The 20,048-nt window shown below is 46.1% G+C and overlaps 1 protein-coding gene across 1 annotated transcript; it reads left to right on the top strand.

The window, feature by feature from the left end:
• The first annotated feature begins 110 nt into the window (after nt 1-110).
• On the top strand, nt 111-18,665 carry LOC132322673 (SH3 domain-binding protein 5-like). Its single transcript, XM_059837344.1, has 7 exons — nt 111-329; nt 2,530-2,750; nt 4,157-4,219; nt 5,858-5,986; nt 8,300-8,461; nt 10,216-10,389; nt 14,973-18,665. The coding sequence occupies exons 2-7, from the start codon at nt 2,658-2,660 to the stop codon at nt 16,167-16,169; spliced, it is 1,818 nt and encodes a 605-aa protein (XP_059693327.1). The 5' UTR covers nt 111-329; nt 2,530-2,657; the 3' UTR covers nt 16,170-18,665.
• Nucleotides 18,666-20,048: the final 1,383 nt, after the last annotated feature.

Here is a 20,048-nt window from a genome sequence, read left to right as displayed (position 1 = left end):
TGAACGGTTCCGTCCAACCTCCCGGTGACTTCACCGCCATCTTGAGGCGCGGCGCAGCCGTTTAACAAGATGGCGGCCCCTCGGCACCATCCCCGGTGCTATTTTGAAGGAATTTTTACAGCAAATCGCAGTCAAACCCGGTGAGACGGATCCGCCATCACCGTTGAACCCGTGACACCGATTTAAACTCACCAGGAACCGGGAGAACGGCGGAAAGGCGGGGTTTTATTGTGCATACAGGGCGCCGCCATTTTGTACGGAAGAAGGCGGCTGAGGCGAACTTCCGGTTCCGGTGGGGGAGCGGCCCCTCAGCGGTGGCGGAGCGGGGGGTAAACACAGGCCGGGGGGGGCGGGGGGGGGCGGGATTTGAGGGAAATTTGGGAATTTTTGGGAAATTCTGAGGAAAATTTGGGAATTTTGGGGGTCGAGGGTCGGGGGGACTTAAGGGGTTGGTGGGGTCGTGGCCGTGGAGGGGGTTTGGGGGGCTCTGAGGGGGATTTGGGGGGGTTTGAGGGGGATTTTAGTGGGAATTTGGGGGGAATTTTGGTGGGAATTTCATGGATTTTCAAGGGGATTTTGTGGGAAAATTGGGGATTTATGAGGGGAATTTGTGGGAATTTCTGGGAGTTATGAGGGAATTTTGGTGGAATTTTGGGATTATTGGGGGATTTTGGGGGGATCTGGGGGTTCTTGGGGGGGAATTTTGTGGGAATTTTGTGGGGATTTTGGGGATTTATGAGGGAAATTTGTGGGAATTTTGTGGAATTTTGGAATTATTTCGGGAATTTTGGGCGATTTGGGGTCATTTTGGGGGTTTTTTAAGGGGATTTTGGGGCCTTTCAGGGGATTTTTAAAGGGAATTTTGTGGCAATTTTAGGAATTTCTGAGGGAATTTTGTGGGAATTTCAGGATTTTTAAAAAAATTTTGAGGAATTTGGGGATTTTGGGGGAATTTGGGGCGTTTTGGGGTCATTTTGGGGGATCCTTGAGGGGATTTTGGGGCCTTTGAGCGAATTTTGGAGATTTTTAAAGAGGATTTTGTGGGAAATTTGTGGGAATTTTGGGGATTTATGAGGGAATTTTGTGGAAATTTGGGATTTATGAGGGAATTTTGTGGGAATTTTGAAGATTTTTTGAATTATTTCGGGAGTTTTGGGGTCATTTGGGGGCTCTTGAGGGGATTTTGGGGTCTGAGGGGTTTTGGGGAATTTTAAATGAGATTTTGTGGAAAACTGGAATTTTTGAGGGAAAAATTTAGATTTAGGAGGGAATTTTGTGGGAATTTTGTGGAATTTTGGAATTATTTCAGGAATTTTGGGCGTTTTGGTGTCATTTTGGGGGGTCCTTGAGGGGATTTGGGGGTCTTTGAGGGCATTTTTAAAGGGAAATTTGTGGAAATTTTGGGGATTTTTGTGGGAATTTTGTGGCAATTTCAGGAATTTCTGAGGGAATTTTGTGGGAATTTCAGGATTTTTTTTTATTTTGAGGAATTTTGGGATTATTTTGGAAATTTTGGGTGGTTTGGGGTCATTTTGGGGTTTTTAAAGGGGATTTTGGGGCCTTTCAGGGGATTTTTAAAGGGAATTTTGTGGGAAAACTTGGGATTTATGAGGGAATTTTGTGGGAATTTGAGGGAATTTTGTGGGAATTTTGTGGAATTTTGGAATTATTTTGGGAATTTTTGGCGTTTTGGGGTCATTTTGGGGGTCCTTGAGGGGATTTTGGGGTCTTTGAGGGCATTTTTAAAGGGAAATTTGTGGAAATTTTGGGGATTTTTGTGGGAATTTTGTGGCAATTTCAGGAATTTCCGAGGGAATTTTGTGGGAATTTCAGGATTTTTTTTTTTTATTTTGAGGAATTTTGTGATTATTTTGGGAATTTTGGGCGTTTTGGGGTCATATTGGGGGTTTTTAAAGGGGATTTTGGGGACTTTGAGGGATTTTTAAAGGGAATTTTGTGGGAAAACTTGGGATTTATGAGGGAATTTTGTGGGAATTTGAGGGAATTTTGTGGGAATTTGAAGATTTTTTGAATTATTTCGGGAATTTGGGGCGTTTTGGGGTCATTTTGGGGGTTTTTAAAGGGGATTTTGTGGAAATTTGAGGATTTTTTGTGGAATTTTGGGGATTTCTGAGGGAATTTTGTGGGAAAATTTGAGTTTTATGAGGGAATTTTATTGGAATTTGAGGAAAATTTTGGTGAATTTGATGAGATTTTGAGGGAATTTTGGATTTTTTCCGGGTCGCTGAGGGAATTTAGGGAATATTTTGTGGGAATTTGGGGATAATTTTGTGGGAATTTTGAGCTAATTTGAGGGGTTTTTTTTGTGGGAAAATTTGGTGAAATTTTTGGGAATTTGGGTGGAATTCCCACAAATTTCTGGAATTTCTCATGAATTAATTGAAATTTTTGAGGATTTTGATCAAATTTACCCAAATTTCCTGAGAATTCAAAACTTCGAACGCTCCAAAACTTCGAAACCCCGAAAAATTCACCAAAAAATTGAATTTTTTTCCCTTTTTTTTTCAGCTCTCCCTCATCTTCAATACCCGAAAATTCATTAAAAATTAAAAAAAAAAATTAAAAATAAAAATAGGAATGGATTGAGGCCCCTCCCCCGCCTTGGATGGCCCCCTGGAATTTGGGGGGATCCCAAAATGGGGGATTGGGAAAATCCCGGGAATCCCCCCAAGGACGAGGAGGAGGAAGAGGAGGAGGAGGAGGAGGAAGAGCTGGACCCCCGGATCCAGGTGGGAATTTGGGGGGAAAAAAAACCCCAAATTTGGGGATTTTTGGGGAGAAAATAAAAAAAAAAATGGGATTTTTCTTGGATTTTTTTTAATTTTCTTTTTGGATTTTTTTGGGGTGGAAAATTAAAAAAAAATTTTAAATTTTTTTTTTATTTTTGATTTTTTGGGGAGGGTTGGGGTGAAAATTTTGATTTTTTTTTGAGGGAAAATTTAAAAAAAAAGGATTTTTGGGGATTTATTTTGATTTTTGGGGGGTTTGGGTTGAAAATTTTGATTTTATTTATGCGGGGTGAAAATTTTTAAAAATTGGGATTTTTTTGGGGGGTTTATTTTGATTTTTGGGGATTTTTGGGGTGGAAATTTTGGGGACAAAATCCCGGAAAATTTGGGATTTTTTTTCGATTTTTTCGATTTTTTGGGGGGGTTTGGGGTGAAATTTTTGATTTTTTGGGGGGGTGGGAGAATTTAAAAAAAATCGGGATTTTTTTTAATTTTTGGGAGATTTTTGAGGGTTTGGAGTGAAAATTTTGGGGTTTTGGAGGGAAAATTTTTTTAAAATTGGATTTTGGGGGATTTATTTTGATTTTTGGGGGGGTTGGGGTGGAAATTTGGGGTTTTGGAGGGAAAAATTAAAGAAAATTGGAATTTTTAGGGATTTATTTTGATTTTTGGAGGGTTTGGGGTGAAAATTTTGATTTTTTTTGAGGGAAAATCCCAGAAAATTGGGATTTTTTGGGGGGGGATTTTAAAATTATTTTTGGAGATTTCTTTTGATTTTTGGAGGTTGGGGTGGAAATTTTGGGATTTTCAGGGATTTGGGCTCCAAATTTGGGAATTTTTCTGTGGAAATCCCCAAAATTTGAGGATTTTACCTCCAAATTTGCTGATTTTGGGTGAAATCCCAGAAATTTTTGGGCAATTTTGGAAGATTTTGAGGGAAATTTTTTATATTGGGGGTGAATTTTGCAGGAAAACCCCAAAATTGGGAATTTTTGGGAATTTTGGGGGGATCTTGAGGAGAATTTTGGAAAAATCCCTGAAAATTTGGGATTTTGGGGGAGATTTTTGGGGATTTTTGGGGATTTTTTTAAACATTTTCCCAAATTTTGGGGTTTTATCCCAAATTTTTGGGGTTTTTATCCCAAATTTTGGGGTTTTATCCCAAATTTTGGGGTTTTATCCCAAATTTTGGGGGTTTTATCCCAAATTTTGGGGGTTTTATCCCAAATTTTGTGGTTTTATCCCAAATTTTGGGGGTTTTATCTCAAATTTTGGGTTTTTATCCCAAATTTTTGGGGTTTTATCCCAAATTTTTGGGGTTTTTTGGGATCTCCCAAATTTGGGGAATTTTTTGGGGTCTCTTTTCCCAATTTTTGGGGTTTTGATCCCAAATTTTTGGGTTTCAGGAGGAGCTGGAGCACCTGAACAAGGCCAACGCTGAAATCAACCGGGGGGAGCTGGAGCTGGATGTGAGCTCCCAGTTCATCCCAGTTCATCCCAGTTCCCATCCCAGTTCATCCCAGTTCATCCCAGTCCATCCCAGTTCATCCCAGTTCATCCCAGTTCCCATCCCAGTTCATCCCAGTTCATCCCAGTTCATCCCAGTCCATCCCAGTTCCCATCCCAGTTCATCCCAGTCCATCCCAGTCCATCCCAGTTCATCCCAGTTCATCCCAGTTCATCCCAGTCCAACCCAGTTCATCCCAGTTCATCCCAGTCCATCCCAGTTCATCGCAGTTCATCCCAGTCCATCCCAGTTCCCATCCCAGTTCATCCCAGTTCCCATCCCAATTCCCATCCCAGTTCATCCCAGTCCATCCCAGTTCCCATCCCAGTTCATCCCAGTTCATCCCAGTCCATCCCAGTCCATCCCAGTTCATCCCAGTCCATCCCAGTTCATCCCAGTTCATCCCAGTTCCCATCCCAGTTCATCCCAGTTCATCCCAGTTCATCCCAGTTCCCATCCCAATCCATCCCAGTTCATCCCAGTCCAACCCAGTTCATCCCAGTTCCTGTCCCAGTTCATCCCAGTTCCCATCCCAGTCCATCCCAGTCCATCCCAGTTCATCCCAGTTCATCCCAGTTCATCCCAGTTCATCCCAGTCCATCCCACTTCATCCCACTTCATCCCAGTCCATCCTAGTTCCCATCCCAGTCCATCCCAGTTCATCCCAGTTCATCCCAATTCCCATCCCAGTCCATCCCAGTCCATCCCAGTTCATCCCAGTTCCCATCCCAATCCATCCCAGTTCATCCCAGTTCCCATCCCAGTTCATCCCAGTCCATCCCAGTTCATCCCAGTTTCTGTCTCAGTCCATCCCAGTCCATCCCAGTCGAAACCTGTCCCAAACTGGTTTTCCCAGTCTGTCCCAGTCCCTCCCAGTCCCAAACTGGTTTTACCAATCCCTGACTCCTCTCCCAGTCCAAACCAGTCCCAAACTGGTTTTTCCAGTCCAAACCAGTCCCAAACTGGTTTTCCCAGTCCAAACCAGTCCGAACCAGTCCCAAACTGGTTTTCCCAGTCCAAACCAGTTCCAAAGTGGTTTTCCCAGTCTGTCCCAGTCCAAACCAGTCCCAAACTGGTTTTCCCAGTCCAAACCAATCCCAAACTGGTTTTCCCAGTTCAAACCAGTCCGAACCAGTCCCTAACTGGTTTTCCCAGTCCAAACCAGTCCAAACCAGTCCCAAACTGGTTTTCCCAGTCTGTCCCAGTCCAAACCAGTCCCAAACTGGTTTTCCCAGCCCAAACCAGTTCAAACCAGTCCGAACCAGTCCCAAACCAGTCCCAAACTGGTTCCCAATACCAAACCAGTCCAAACAAATCCCAAACTGGTTTTCCCAGTCCAAACCAGTCTGAACCAGTCCCAAACTGGTTTTCCTAGTCCCAGACTGGTTTTCCCAGTCTGTCCCAGTCCGAACCAATCCCAAACTGGTTTTCCCAGTCCAAACCAGTTCAAACCAGTCCGAACCAATCCCAAACTGGTTTTCCCAGTCCAAACCAGTTCAAACCAGTCCCAAACTGGTTTTCCTAGTCCCAGACTGGTTTTCCCAGTCCAAACCAGTCCAAACCAGTCCGAACCAGTCCCAAACTGGTTTCCCCCCCCCAGGCCGCCCGTTCCCGGTACCGCCGCGTGCTGTCGGAGTCGGCGCGGCGGCTGAACGCGCAGGGCTCCCAGCTGGGCACCTGCATCGAGAGAGCCCGGCCCTACTACGAGGCCCGGCGGAGAGCCAAGGAGGTACCGGGGTTTGGGGCCAAAAAGGGCGAAAACGGGCAAAAAGGGAAAAAATGGGGAAAATCGGGGGGAAAATGGGGAAAAAATGGGGGGGAAAATGGGGAAAATCGGGGGAAAAATGGGGAAAATTGGGGAAAAAATGGGGAAAAAATGGGGAAAATCGGGGAAAAATGGGGGAAAAATGGGGAAAATTGGGGGGAAAATGGGGAAAATCGGGGAAAAAATGGGGAAAATTGGGGGGAAAATGGGGAAAATGGGGGAAAAAATGGGGAAAATTGGGGGGAAAATGGGGAAAATCGGGGGGAAAATGGGGAAAATCGGGGAAAAAATGGGGAAAATTGGGGAAAAATGGGGAAAAATGGGAAAAAATGGGGAATATCGGGGGAAAAAATGGGGAAAATGGGGAAAATTGGGGGGAAAATGGGGAAAATCGGGGAAAAAATGGGAAAAATGGGGAAAATCGGGGGGAAAATGGGGAAAATCGGGAAAATCGGGGGAAAAATGGGAAAAATCGGGGAAAATGGGAAAAAATGGGGAAAAATGGGGAAAATCGGGGAAATATGGGGAAAATCGGGGGGAAAATGGGAAAAAAATGGGGAAAATCAGGGAAAAAAGGGGGAAATCGGGAGGAAAATGGGGAAAATCGGGGGAAAAATGGGGAAAATCGGTGGAAAAAATGGGGAAAATCGGGGAAAAAATGGGGAAAATCAGGGAAAAAATGGGGAAAATCGGGGAAAAAATGGGGGAAAATGGGAAAAATGGGGAAAATCGGGGAGGAAATGGGGAAAAATGGGAAAAAATGGGGAAAATCGGGGGAAAAATGGGGAATATCGGGGGAAAATGGGGAAAAATGGGGGGAAAATGGGGAAAATCAGGGGAAAAATGGGGAAAATTGGGGGGAAAATGGGGAAAATCGGGGGGAAAATGGGGAAAAATGGGGAAAATCGGGGGGAAAATTGCAGGGAAAACCAGGGGAAAAATGGGGAAAATCGGGAAAAAAATGGGGAAATAAGGGAAAAAATGTGGAAAATTCGGGAAAATTGGGGGAAAAATGGGGAAAAAATGGGAAAAAAACCCCCAAAAATGCAGGAAAAATGGGAGTTTTTGTGGATTATGAGGGTGGAAGGAGAGGCAAGGTGGTGCCAGATTTGGGGAAAAAAGGGGAAAATGGGAAAAATAAAAAAATGGGGAAAATTGGGGGAAAATGGGGAAAATTGGGGAAAAAATGCAGAAAAACCCCCCAAAAATTGCAGGGAAAATGGGAATTTCCATCTGAAACCTCATTGCACCTTCTCCAGATCTTCTCCATCCATCCCAAACCTTCTCCAAACCCCATCCCACCTTCTCCAAACTCCATCCAACCCATCCCAAACCTTCTCCAAACCTCATCCCACCTTCACCAAACCCCATCCCACCTTCTCCAAACCCCATCCCACCTTCTCCAACCATCCCAAACCTTCTCCAAACCCCATCCCACCTTCTCCAAACCTTCTCTAACCATCCCAAACCCCATCCCACCTTCTCCAACCATCCCAAACCTTCTCCAAACCCCATCCCACCTTCTCCAAACCTTCTCCAACCATCCCAAACCCCATCCCAGCTTCTCCAAACCCCATCCCACCTTCTCCATCCATCCCAAACCATCTCCAAAGCTCATCTCACCTTCTCCAAACTCCATCCCACCTTCTCCAAACCCCATCCCACCTTCTCCAATCCTTGTTCCACCATCTCCAAACCCCATCCCACCCATCCCAAACCTTCTCCAACCATCCCAAACCCCATCCCACCTTCTCCAAACTTTCTCCAGCCATCCCAAACCCCATCCCATCTCCTTCAAACCCCATACCACCTTCTCCAAACCCCATCCCACCTTCTCCAACCATCCCAAACCTTCTCCAAACCCCATCCCACCTTCTCCAAACCCCATCCCACCTTCTCCAAACCCCATCCCACCTCCTCCAACCATCCCAATCCTTCTCCAAACCCCATCCCACCTTCTCCAAACCTCATCCCACCTTCTCCAAACCTTCTCCAACCATCCCAAACCCCATCCCACCTTCTCCAAACCCCATCCCACCTTCTCCAAACCCCATCCCACCTCCTCCAACCATCCCAATCCTTCTCCAAACCCCATCCCACCTTCTCCAAACCTCATCCCACCTTCTCCAAACCTTCTCCAACCATCCCAAACCCCATCCCACCTTCTCCAAACCCCATCCCACCTTCTCCAAACCCCACCCCACCCACCAAACCCCCCTGGGAGAAGGTCCCAGAATTCCCGGCACTCCCGGAATTCCCGGATCTGGCTTGTCCCAGGCCCAGCAGGAGACGCAGCGGGCGGCGCTGCGCTACGAGCGCGCGGTGGGGATGCACAACGCGGCGCGCGAGATGGTCTTCGTGGCCGAGCAGGGCATGGGCACCGGCAAGAACCGCCTGGACCCCACCTGGCAGGAGATGCTCAACCACGCCACCAGGAAGGTGGGAATGGCGTTGGGATGGGGGTTGGAGATGGTGGGATGGGGGTTGGAGAAGGTTTGGAGATGGTGGGATGGGGGTTGGAGAAGGTGGGATGGAATTTGGGATGGTTGGAGAAGGTTTGGGATGGGTGGGATGAGGTTTGGAGATGGTGGAGCAAGGATTGGAGAAGGTGGGATGGGGTTTGGGATGGTTGGAGAAGGTTTGGAGAAGGTGGGATGGGGTTTGGGATGGTTGGAGAAGGTTTGGGATGGGTGGGATGGGGTTTGGAGATGGTGGAACAAGGATTGGAGAAGGTGGGATGGAATTTGGGATGGTTGGAGAAGGTTTGGAGAAGGTGGGATGGGGTTTGGAGAAGGTGGGATGGGGTGTGGGGAAGGTTTGGGATGCATGGAGAAGGTTTGGGATGGGTTTGAGAAGGTGGGGTGGGGTTTGGAGAAGGTGGGACGAGGTTTGGAGATGGTGAGATGAGGTCTGGAGAAGGTGGGATGGGGTTTGGAGAAGGTTTGGAATGGTTGGAGAAGGTTTGGAGAAGGTGGGATGGGGTCTGGGATGGTTGGAGAAGGTCTGGAATGGTTGGAGAAGGTGGGGTGGGTTTGGGATGGTTGGAGAAGATCTGGGATGGCTGGAGAAGGTGGGATGGGGTCTGGGATGGCTGGAGAGGATCTGGGCTGGGGTGGGGATGGCAGGAGAAGATCTGGGCTGGTTGGAGAAGGTCTGGGCTGGGGTGGGGATGGTTCGAGAAGATCTGGGGTGGGGATGGCAGGAGAAGATCTGGGCTGGGGTGGGGATGGCAGCAGGAGATCTGGGATGGCAGAAGAAGATCTGGGCTGGTTGGAGAAGGTCTGGGATGGTTGGAGAAGATCTGGGCTGGGGTGGGGATGGCAGGAGAAGATCTGGGCTGGGGACGGCAGCAGGAGGTCTGGGGTGGGGATGGCAGGAGAAGATCTGGGCTGGGGACGGCAGCAGGAGGTCTGGGGTGGGGATGGCAGGAGAAGATCTGGGCTGGGGTGGGATGGCAGGAGAAGATCTGGGCTGGGGATGGCAGCAGAAGGTCTGGGCTGGGGTGGGGATGGCAGGAGAAGATCTGGGGTGGGGATGGCAGCAGAAGATCTGGGCTGGTTGGAGAAGGTCTGGGCTGGGGTGGGGATGGTTCGAGAAGATCTGGGCTGGTTGGAGAAGATCTGGGGTGGGGATGGCAGGAGAAGATCTGGGCTGGGGTGGGGATGGTTGGAGAAGATCTGGGATGGCAGGAGAAGATCTGGGCTGGGGTGGGGACGGCAGGAGAAGATCTGGGCTGGGGATGGTTGGAGAAGATCTGGGCTGGGGTGGGGATGGCTGGAGAAGATCTGGGATGGCTGGAGAAGATCTGGGCTGGGGTGGGGATGGCTGGAGAAGATCTGGGATGGCTGGAGAAGATCTGGGCTGGGGTGGGGATGGTTGGAGAAGATCTGGGCTGGTTGGAGAAGGTCCTGGCTGGGGTGGGATGGCTGGAGAAGATCTGGGATGGCTGGAGAAGATCTGGGCTGGGGTGGGGATGGTTGGAGAAGATCTGGGATGGTTGGAGAAGATCTGGGCTGGGGTGGGGATGGTTGGAGAAGATCTGGGATGGTTGGAGAAGATCTGGGCTGGGGTGGGGATGGCAGGAGAAGATCTGGGCTGGGGACGGCAGCAGGAGGTCTGGGGTGGGGATGGCAGGAGAAGATCTGGGCTGGGGACAGCAGCTGGAGGTCTCCTCGGCCCGGCTGCCCGCGCAGGTGAACGAGGCGGAGCAGGAGCGCCTGAGCAGCGAGCGCGAGCACCAGCGCGTGACGCGCCTCTGCCAGCAGGCCGAGGCCGAGGTGCAGCGGCTGCAGAAATCCCTGCGGCGGGACATCGCCCGCAGCCGGCCCTACTTCGAGCTCAAGGCCCAGTTCAACCAGCGCCTCGAGGTACTGGGAGCACTGGGACGGACTGGGAGGGTCACTGGGAGGGACTGGGATGGACTGGGAGGGACTGGGAGGGACTGGGAGGGACATCGCCCGCAGCCGGCCCTACTTCGAGCTCAAGGCCCAGTTCAACCAGCGCCTCGAGGTACTGGGAGCACTGGGACAGACTGGGAGGGTCACTGGGAGGGACTGGGATGGACTGGGATGGACTTGGAATACTGGGAGGGTCACTGAGATGGACTGGGATGGACTGGGAGGGACTGGGATGGACTGGGAGGGACTGGGAGGGACATCGCCCGCAGCCGGCCCTACTTCGAGCTCAAGGCCCAGTTCAACCAGCGCCTCGAGGTACTGGGAGCACTGGGAATACTGGGAATACTGGGAGGGTCACTGGGAGGGACTGGGATGGGCTGGGAGGGACTGGGAATACTGGGAGGGTCACTGGGATGGACTGGGATGGGCTGGGAGGGTCACTGGGATGAACTGGGATGGACTGGGAGGGACATCGCCCGCAGCCGGCCCTACTTCGAGCTCAAGGCCCAGTTCAACCAGCGCCTCGAGGTACTGGGAGCACTGGGACGGACTGGGAGGGAACTGGGAGGGACTGGGAGGGACTGGGAGATGGATTGGAGTGGATACTGGGGATACTGGGAGCACTGGGATGGGCTGGGAGGGACATCGCCCGCAGCCGGCCCTACTTGGAGCTCAAGGCCCAGTTCAACCAGCGCCTCGAGGTACTGGGAGCACTGGGAGGGACTGGGAGGGTCACTGGGAGCACTGGGAGATGGATTGGAGTGGATACTGGGGATACTGGGAGCACTGGGATGGGCTGGGAGGGACATCGCCCGCAGCCGGCCCTACTTCGAGCTCAAGGCCCAGTTCAACCAGCGCCTCGAGGTACTGGGAGCACTGGGAATACTGGGAGGGACACTGGGATGGACTGGGAGGGACTGGGAATACTGGGAGGGTCACTGGGATGGACTGGGAGAGACTGGGAGGGACTGGGAGGGACATCGCCCGCAGCCGGCTCTACTTCGAGCTCAAGGCCCAGTTCAACCAGCGCCTCGAGGTACTGGGAGCACTGTGAATACTGGGAATACTGGGAGGGTCACTGGGTGCACTGGGAGGGAACTGGGAGCACTGGGAGATGGATTGGAGTGGATACTGGGAGCACTGGGATGGACTGGGAGGGACATCGCCCGCAGCCGGCCCTACTTCGAGCTCAAGGCCCAGTTCAACCAGCGCCTCGAGGTACTGGGAGCACTGGGAATACTGGGAGGGAACTGGGAGGGACTGGGATGGACTGGGATGGGCTGGGATGGGCTGGGAGGGACTGGGAGGGACATCGCCCGCAGCCGGCCCTACTTCGAGCTCAAGGCCCAGTTCAACCAGCGCCTCGAGGTACTGGGAGCACTGGGACAGACTGGGAATACTGGGAGGGACTGGGATGGACTGGGAGGGACTGGGATGGACTGGGAGGGACTGGGAGGGACTGGGAGGGACTGGGAGCGACATCGCCCGCAGCCGGCCCTACTTCGAGCTCAAGGCCCAGTTCAACCAGCGCCTCGAGGTACTGGGAGCACTGGGACGGACTGGGATGGACTGGGATGGACTGGGATGGACTGGGATGAACTGGGATGAACTGGGATGAACTGGGACCATTTTGAAACAGATTTTAACCAAATTTCCACCAAACTTTCACCGATTTTCACCAAATTTTCGCCGATTTTCACCGGGATTTTTGGGCTTTTTTGGGAATTTTTGGGAATTCCTCGGAATCTTCCGGAATTCCTGGGAATCTTCAGAAATTCCTCGGAATCTTCAGGAATTCCTGGGAATCTTTAAAAATTCCAAGGAATTTTTAGGGACGAATCCCAATTTTTAACGTATTTTCACCAATTTTTGCCATATTTTCACCAAATTTTCACCGATTTTCACCCAGATTTTTGGGCTTTTTTGGGAATTTTTGGGAATTCCTCAGAACCTTCAGGAATTCCTGGGGATCTTTAGGAATTCCAAGGAATTTTTAGGGACGAATCCCAATTTTTACCGTATTTTCACCAATTTTTGCCGTATTTTCACCAATTTTCACCAAATTTTCGCCGATTTTCACCGGGATTTTTGGGCTTTTTTGGGAATTTTTGGGAATTCCTCGGAATCTTCAGGAATTCCTGGGAATCTTTAGGAATTCCAAGGAATTTTTAGGGACAAATCCCAATTTTTAACGTATTTTCACCAATTTTTGCCCGATTTTCACCGGGATTTTTGGGCTTTTTTGGGAATTTTTAGGAATTCCTGGGAATCTTCAGAAATTCCTGGGAATCTTCAGAAATTCCCAGGAATTTTTAGGGACGAATCCCAATTTTTAACGTATTTCACCAATTTTTGCCCGATTTTCACCGAATTTTCACCGATTTTCACCCGGATTTTTGGGCTTTTTTGGGAATCTTCAGGAATTCCTCGGAATCTTCCGGAATTCCTGGGAATCTTCAGGAATTCCTGGGAATCTTTAGGAATTCCAAGGAATTTTTAGGGACGAATCCCAATTTTTAACGTATTTTCACCAATTTTTACCATATTTCCACCAAATTTTCACCGATTTCCACCTGGATTTTTGGGCTTTTTTGGAATTTTTAGGAATTCCTCAGAATCTTCAGGAATTCCTGGGAATCTTCAGGAATTCCTGGGAATCTTCAGAAATTCCAAGGAATTTTTAGGGACAAATCCCAATTTTTAACGTATTTTCACCAATTTTTACCATATTTTCACCGAACTTTCACCGATTTTCACTGATTTCCACCTGGATTTTTGGGCTTTTTTGGGAATTTTTGGGAATTCCTCGGAATCTTCCGGAATTCCTGGGAATCTTCAGAAATTCCAAAGAATTTTTAGGGACAAATCCCAATTTTTAACGTATTTTCACCAATTTTTACCGTATTTTCACCAATTTTCACCAAATTTTCACCAATTTTCACCCAGATTTTTGGGAATTTTTAGGAATTTCTTGGAATCTTCAGGAATTCCTTGAGATCTTCTGAAATTCCCAGGAATTTTTAGGGACAAATCCCAGTTTATAACGTATTTTCACCAATTTTTACTGTATTTTCACCGAACTTTCACTGATTTCCACCAAATTTTCACCGATTTCCACCTGGATTTTTGGGCTTTTTTGGGAATTTTTGGGAATTCCTGGGAATCTTCAGGAATTCCTGGGAATCTTCAGAAATTCCAAGGAATTTTTATTGACGAATCCCAATTTTTGCCGTATTTTCACCAATTTTCACCAAATTTTCGCCGATTTTCACCCGGATTTTTGGGCTTTTTTGGGAATTTTTGGGAATTCCTCGGAATCTTCAGGAATCCCTGGGAATCTTCAGGAATTCCTGAGAATCTTTAGGAATTCCTGGGAATCTTCAGAAATTCCAAAGAATTTTTAGGGACAAATCCCAATTTTTAACATATTTTCACCAATTTTTGCCATATTTCCACCAAATTTTCACCAATTTCCACCTGGATTTTTTGGCTTTTTTTTGAATTTTTAGGAATTCTTGGGAATCTTCAGGAATTCCTGGGAATCTTCAGGAATTCCCTGGAATTTTTAGGGACAAATCCCAATTTTTAACGTATTTTCACCAAACTTTCACTGATTTTCACCGATTTTCACCAAAATTTCACCGACTTTCACCGGGATTTTTGCGAATTTCTGGAATTTTTAGGAATTCCTGGGAATCTTCAGGAATTCCTGGGAATCTTTAGAAATTCCCAGGAATTTTTAGGGACAAATCCCAATTTTTAACGTATTTTCACCAATTTTTGCCATATTTCCACCAAATTTTCGCTGATTTTCACTGATTTTCACCCGGATTTTTGGGAATTTCTGGAATTTTTAGGAATTCCTCAGAATCTTCAGGAATTCCTGGGAATCTTTTGGAATTCCAAGGAATTTTTAGGGATGAATCCCAATTTTTAACGTATTTTCACCAATTTTTGCCATATTTCCACCAAATTTTCACCGATTTCCACCTGGATTTTTGGGCTTTTTGGGAATTTTTGGGAATTCCTGGGAATCTTCAGGAATTCCTGGGAATCTTCAGGAATTCCAAGGAATTTTTAGGGACGAATCCCAATTTTTAACGTATTTTCACCAATTTTTGCTGTATTTTCACCAAATTTTCACCGATTTCCACCTGGATTTTTGGGCTTTTTTGGGAATTTTTAGGAATTCTTGGGAATCTTCAGGAATTCCTGGGAATCTTTAGAAATTCCCAGGAATTTTTAGGGACAAATCCCAATTTTTAACGTATTTTCACCAATTTTTACCGTATTTCCACCAAATTTTCACCGATTTCCACCTGGATTTTTGGGCTTTTTTGGGAATTTTTAGGAATTCCTCGGAATCTTCAGAAATTCCTTGAGATCTTCAGGAATTCCATGGAATTTTTAGGGATAAATCCCAATTTTTAACGTATTTTCACCAATTTTTACCGTATTTTCACCGATTTTCACCAAATTTTCACCAATTTTCATGGGGATTTTTGGGAATTTCCGGAATTTTCCCTTTTTTTTCTCAATCCCTTCTTTTCCAGGAGCACAAATCCCGGGTGAACTCCCTGGAGTCGGCCGTGGCCCAGGCCAAGCTGCGTTACTCGGTGGCGCTGCGCAACCTGGAGCAGATCAGCGAGGAGATCCACGCCCGGAGATTCCAGAGGATCCTCCGGAAAAAATCCATCCGGGAAAACCCCCTGGGGGCCGAGGGCGGCGCCGGCAACCCCGAAATCCCCGGGATTCCCAGAGAAAACCACGGAATTCCCGGAGAAATCCACGGGATTCCAGGAGAAAACCTCAAAATTCCAGGAGAAATCCCCGGAATTCCAGGAGAAAACCTCAAAATTCCGGGAGAAATCCCCGGAATTCCAGGAGAAATTCACGGAATTCCCGGAGAAATCCCCGGAATTCCGAGAGAAAACCCCAAAATTCCCGGAGAAACCCCTGAAATTCCCAGAGAAATCCACAGAATTCCAAGAGAAAACCCTGACATTCCCAGAATTCCTGGAGAAATTCCCAGAATTCCTGGAGAAAACCTTGGAATTCCCGATGAGATCTCATCCGGAATGGGAAGAATTCCTGGAATTCCCAGCCAAAATCTTGGAATTCCCAATGAAATCCCGGCTGGAATGGGCAGAATTCCGAGAGAAAACCTGGAAATTCCTGGAATTCCGAGAGAAAATCTCGGAATTCCGAGAGAAAACCTCGAAAATCCCGGAATTCCAAGAGAAAACCTCGGAATTCCAAGAGAAAATCCCGGAAATTCCACCGAAAACCCCCAAAATTCCAGAAATTTCACCTCAATCTCACTGGGAACCTTCAGAATTCCCGGAATTCCGAGAGAAAATCCCGGAAATTTCACCTCAAACCCTTCGGGAACCTTCAGAATTCCGGGAATTCCGAGAGAAAATCCCGGAAATTCCACCGAAAATCCCCAAAATTCCACCGAAAATCCCCAAAATTCCACCGAAAATCCCGGAAATTCCTGGGAAATTGCCGGAATTCCGGCGGGAATTCCCGGAATTCCTCGGGAATCGTCGACCTCGGGCGATTCCGTGTCGCTGCTGAGCCTGCAGACCATCGCCTCGGACCTGCAGAAGTTCGACTCCGTGGAGCACCTGGCGGGAATTCCGGGAATTTCGGGAATTGCCGACGCGCTGAGCCTGCACAGCGAGGAGCTGGGGGAGGGGCGGGAGCGGGGGAGGGGCTGCCGGCACCAGCGGAGCGTCAGCCTCTGAGGGGGGGGAGGGGGAAATTCCCAAAAAAAATCCCCAGGGAATTCCGTGAAATCTGAAGGAAATCTCAAAAATCCCGAGGAAATTCGAGAAAATCCCAAGGAATTCCAAGAAAATCCCGAAAATCCCAAGGAAATTCCAGAAAATCCCAAGGAAATCCCAAAATTCGCAAGGAAATCCCAAGAAATTCCATTAAATCCCAAGGAAATCCCAAAATTTTTAAGGAAATCCCAAGAAATTCCATTAAATCCCAAGGAAATCCCAAAATTCTCAAGGAAATCCCAAGAAATTCCATTAAATCCCAAGGAAATCCCAAAATTTTTAAGGAAATCCCAAGAAATTCCATGGAAATTCCAGAAAATTCGAAGGAAATCCCAAAAATCCCAAGGAAATCTCAAGGAAATTCCATGGAAATTCCAGAAAATTCCAGGGAAATCCCAAAAATCCCAAGGAAATCCCAAAAATCCCAAGGAAATCCCAAGAAATTCCATGGAAATTCCAGAAAATTCCAAGGAAATCCCAAAAATCCCAAGAAATTCCATGGAAATTCCATTAAATTCCAAGGAAATCCCAAGAAATTCCATGGAAATTCCAGAAAATTCCAAGGAAATCCCAAAAATCCCAAGAAATTCCATGGAAATTCCATTAAATTCCAAGGAAATCCCAAGGAAATCCCAAAATTCTCAAGGAAATTCCATGGAAATTCCAGAAAATTCCAAGGGAATCCAAAAATTCCATGGAAATCCCAAGAAATTCCATGGAAATTCCAGAAAATCCCAAGGAAATCCCAAAATTTTTAAGGAAATTCCAAGAAATTCCATGGAAACCCCTGGAAATTCCATGAAATTCCAAGGGAATCCCCAAATTCCAAGGAAATCCCAAGAAATTCCATGGAAATTCCAGAAAATCCCAAGGAAGTCCCAAAATTCTCAAGGAAATCCTGGAAAATTCCAAGGAAAACCCTGGAAATTCCATGAAATTCCAAGGGAATCCCCAAATCCCAAGGAAATCCCAAGAAATTCCATGGAAATTCCATTAAATTCCAAGGAAATCCCAAAATTCTCAAGGAAATTCCATGGAAATTCCAGAAAATTCCAAGGGAATCCAAAAATTCCAAGGAAATCCCAAGAAATTCCATGGAAATTCCAGAAAATCCCAAGGAAATCCTAAAATTCTCAAGGAAATTCCATGGAAATTCCAGAAGATTCCAAGGAAATCCCAAAATTTTTAAGGAAATTCCATGGAAACCCCTGAAAATTCCATGAAATTCCAAGGAAATTCCATTAAATTCCAAGGAAATTCCATGAAATTCCAAGGAAATCCCAAAATTCTCAAGGAAATCCCAAAAATCCCAAGGAAATTCCAAGGAAATCCCAAAATTCACAAGGAAATCCCAAAAAATCCTAAGGAAATTCCAAGAAATTCCATGGAAATTCCATGAAATTCTGTTTAATTCCAAGGAAAATCCCAAAATTGTTGAGGAATTCCTGGAAAATTCCAAGGAAATCCCAAAAAATCCCGTGGAAATTCCATGAAATTCCAAGGAAATCCTGAAATTCTCAAGGAAATCCCAAGGAAATTCTGAAAAATCTCAAAAAATCCCAAGGAAATTCTGGAAAATTCCAAGGAAATCCCAAAATTCTCAAGGAAATCCCCAAAAATCCCAAGAAATTCCAGGAAATTCCAAGGAAATCCCAAAAAATTCCAAGGAAATTCCATAAAATCCCAAGGAAATCCCCAAAAATCCCAAGAAATTCCAGGAAATTCCAAGGAAATCCCAAAAAATTCCAAGGAAATTCCATAAAATCCCAAGAAATTCCAGAAAATCCCAAGGAAATTCCAGAAAATCCCAAGGAACTTCCATGGAATTCCAAGGAAATCCCAAAAATTTCCAGGAAATTCCAAGGAAATCCTGGAAAAAAAGAGAAATTCCAAGGAAATCCTGAAAAATTTGAATTTTTTGGGGAATAAATCCCCGAAATTTGGGATTTTTTGGGACTAAATCCTTAAAAATTTGGGATTTTTTAGGGATTTAATCCCTAAAAATTTGGATTTTTTGGGGATTTTATCCCTAAAAATTTGGGATTTTTTTGGGACTAAACCCCAAATTCCCAATTTCCCCCCAGAATTCCCAAATTTTTTTGGGAAATTTCCCCTTTTCCCCCCAAAACCGGCGCCAGGAGCCCAATTGCACTAAAGGGAGGGTCGGGAATTTTGGGAATTTTCAGGGAATTTTGGGAATTTTCGGCGAATTTTGGGAATTTTTTGGGAATTTTTGGGAATTCTGGGAATTTTTTCGGGGGGGCTGTGATGAGAACCCCCCAGTTCGAGGCAGCCCCGAGAAATTTGGGAATTTCCCATCCCAAAAAATTCCCAAAAAATTCCTCCGGGAATTCCAAGAAAATTCAGGAATTTGGGAATTTCGGGAGCTAAAAAATCCTGGGGGAAAAAAAAAAAAAAGAAAAAAAGTTGATTTCAATAAAATTCTTCTTGTTGTAATTTCTTCTTTCCGGGTTTTTTTTCCTCTCCTCATCCATGAAAATTTTTGGGATTTTTCCCAATTTTTGGGGGATTTCCCCCCTTTTTTTTTTGGGATTATTTCCCCTTTTTTCTGGGGAATTATTCCCATTTTTGGGGGGATTTTTCCCAATTTTTGGAGGGATTTTCCCCCCTTTTTTTGGGAATTATTCCTCCTTTTTTTTGGGCAATTATTCCTATTTTTAGGAGTTTTTCCCCCCCTTTTTTTGGGAATTATTCCTCTCTTTTTTTTGGGAATTATTCCCTTTTTTTTGGGATTATTTTCCCCCTTTTTGGGGGGATTTTCCCCCCTTTTTTGGGGAATTATTCCTTTTTTTTTTGGGCAATTATTCCTATTTTTAGGGGTTCCCCCCCCCCCCCCCTTTTTTTTGGGAATTATTCCTCTTTTTTTTGGGAATTATTCCCATTTTTTTGGGATTTTTTCCCCCTTTTGGGGGGATTTCCCCCCCTTTATTTTGGGAATTATTCCTCTTTTTTTTTGAGGGTATTATTCCCATTTTTTGTGATTATTTCCCCCATTTTTGGGGGGAATTATTCCCTTGGTTTTTTGGGAATTATTCCCATTTTTTGGGGATTTTTTCCCCTTTTTGGGGGGATTTTTCCCCCTTTTATTTTTTTTTGGGAATTATTCCCATTTCTTTGGGATTTTTTCCCCTTTTTGGGGGGATTTTTCCCCTTTTTTTTTTGGGGAATTATTCCCATTTTTTAGTGATTTTTCACCCTTTTTGTGGGGGGATTTTTCCCTTTTTTTGGGATTTTTCCCCCTTTTTGGGACGGAATTATTCCCATTTTTTGGGAGATTTTTTCCCCCTCTTTTGGGGGGATTTTCCCCTTTCTTGGGGGGATTTTTCCCCATTTTTTGGGTGGGAATTATTCCCATTTTTAGGATTATTTCCCCCTTTTTTGGGGGGGAATTATTCCCATTTTTGGGGGGATTTTCCCCCATTTTTTGGGGATTTTTCCGCCTTTTTTGGGGGATTTTTCCCTTTTTTGGGGTGGAATTATTCCAATTTTTTTGGGAATTATTCCCATTTTGGGGGGATTTTTTCCCCCTTTTTTGGGGGATTTTTGCCCCCTTTTTTTTGGGAAATATTCCCAATTTTTAGGATTATTTCCCCCTTTTTTGGGGGGAATTATTCCCATTTTTGGGTGGATTTTTCCCCCTTTTTTTGGGATTTTTCCCTCTTTTTGGTGGGAATTTTTCGGGTTTTTTCCCGTTTATTTTTTGGGGATTTTCCCTTTTTTTTTGGGATGAATTTTATCCCATTTTTTTTCAGCTCAATCCCAAATGGTTTCTGGGAAAATTCATCCAAAAAATGGGAAAAATCACCAAAAAATGGGGAA

This window comes from Haemorhous mexicanus (assembly GCF_027477595.1).
Source record: "Haemorhous mexicanus isolate bHaeMex1 chromosome 32 unlocalized genomic scaffold, bHaeMex1.pri SUPER_32_unloc_2, whole genome shotgun sequence".
Taxonomy (NCBI): Eukaryota; Metazoa; Chordata; class Aves; order Passeriformes; family Fringillidae; genus Haemorhous; species Haemorhous mexicanus.
Note: the sequence above shows the minus strand (reverse complement) of the source record. Positions and strands in the feature narration are given on the sequence as shown.

Excerpts from the sequence above, each read along its gene's own strand:
- LOC132322673 (XM_059837344.1), top strand. The coding sequence starts at position 2,658 with ATGGGGGATTGGGAAAATCCCGGGAATCCCCCCAAGGACGAGGAGGAG. Across the intron at positions 5,987-8,299 it reads CCCGGCGGAGAGCCAAGGAG|GCCCAGCAGGAGACGCAGCG; the intron begins GTACCGGGGTTT and ends GGCTTGTCCCAG. Across the intron at positions 10,390-14,972 it reads AGTTCAACCAGCGCCTCGAG|GAGCACAAATCCCGGGTGAA; the intron begins GTACTGGGAGCA and ends CTTCTTTTCCAG.